This window comes from Galeopterus variegatus, unplaced genomic scaffold, assembly GCF_000696425.1.
Source record: "Galeopterus variegatus unplaced genomic scaffold, G_variegatus-3.0.2 Scaffold8915, whole genome shotgun sequence".
NCBI classification, from domain to species: domain Eukaryota; kingdom Metazoa; phylum Chordata; class Mammalia; order Dermoptera; family Cynocephalidae; genus Galeopterus; species Galeopterus variegatus.
In genome coordinates, this window is record NW_007735026.1 from 19617 (window position 1) to 20384 (window position 768).

The window sequence follows — 768 nt, forward strand, 5'->3', positions numbered from 1 at the left end:
AGTTGTAAAATAAATATTAATATTCTCAATCTACAGGTGACTTGTTTGTAGAAAGTCATTTTACACAATTGCTGAAAGATCTAGAATACTGACATCCTATGCCTTTGTTCTGTTCACTGATGCTCATACTTATATGTTGGGAGGTGAAAAAAAATATTTTAGCTATGTACTATATTTTCATGTGATTTAATAGGAAAACTATTAACAGAGTTCAGTGGTAAATTAGCCAGTTTGCCTGATGGTTTCATAAACGGCATGAGCTCAGCCACCGAGTGAATCCCTGTACACTCAATTCTTCAGTGAGTTGCGACAACCCTCCATCCACAGACTTGTTGTTTCCTGATCTGCTGCTTGGAAATTATGCATCGTCAAGAAATAAATATAAAGACATAGTTCATGTTACCTTGAGTCACAATATTGTTTCTTATTTTCATAATGATATGAATTGTATTTTTATAAAAATCTTCAAGTTTGTTCTATGAGATAACAACATGAAGAATGTCACTGAAGTCACCATATTTGTACTGAAGGGCTTCACAGACAATGTTGAACTGCAGATCATCTTCTTCTTCCTGTTTCTAGCTATTTACCTCTTTACTCTCATGGGAAACTTAGGGCTGGTTGCATTGGTTATTGGGAATTCCAGGCTTCATAACCCCATGTATTATTTTCTGAGTGTGCTCTCTTCTGTGGATGCCTGTTTTCCTTCAATTATTACCCCAAATATGTTAACAGATTTTATGTCAAAGAATAATGTCATTTCATTCC

At 34.8% G+C, this 768-nt stretch overlaps 1 protein-coding gene across 1 annotated transcript in view; it reads left to right on the forward strand.

The window, feature by feature from the left end:
* The first annotated feature begins 398 nt into the window (after positions 1-398).
* LOC103608847 (olfactory receptor 1086-like) overlaps positions 399-768 on the forward strand; it is a 1902-nt gene continuing 1532 nt past the window's right edge. Inside the window, exon 1 of the mRNA XM_008593238.1 lies at positions 399-755. Within this exon, the coding sequence (XP_008591460.1) occupies positions 492-755 (264 nt within the window). The 5' untranslated portion in view covers positions 399-491. The remainder of the gene's footprint in view (positions 756-768) is intronic.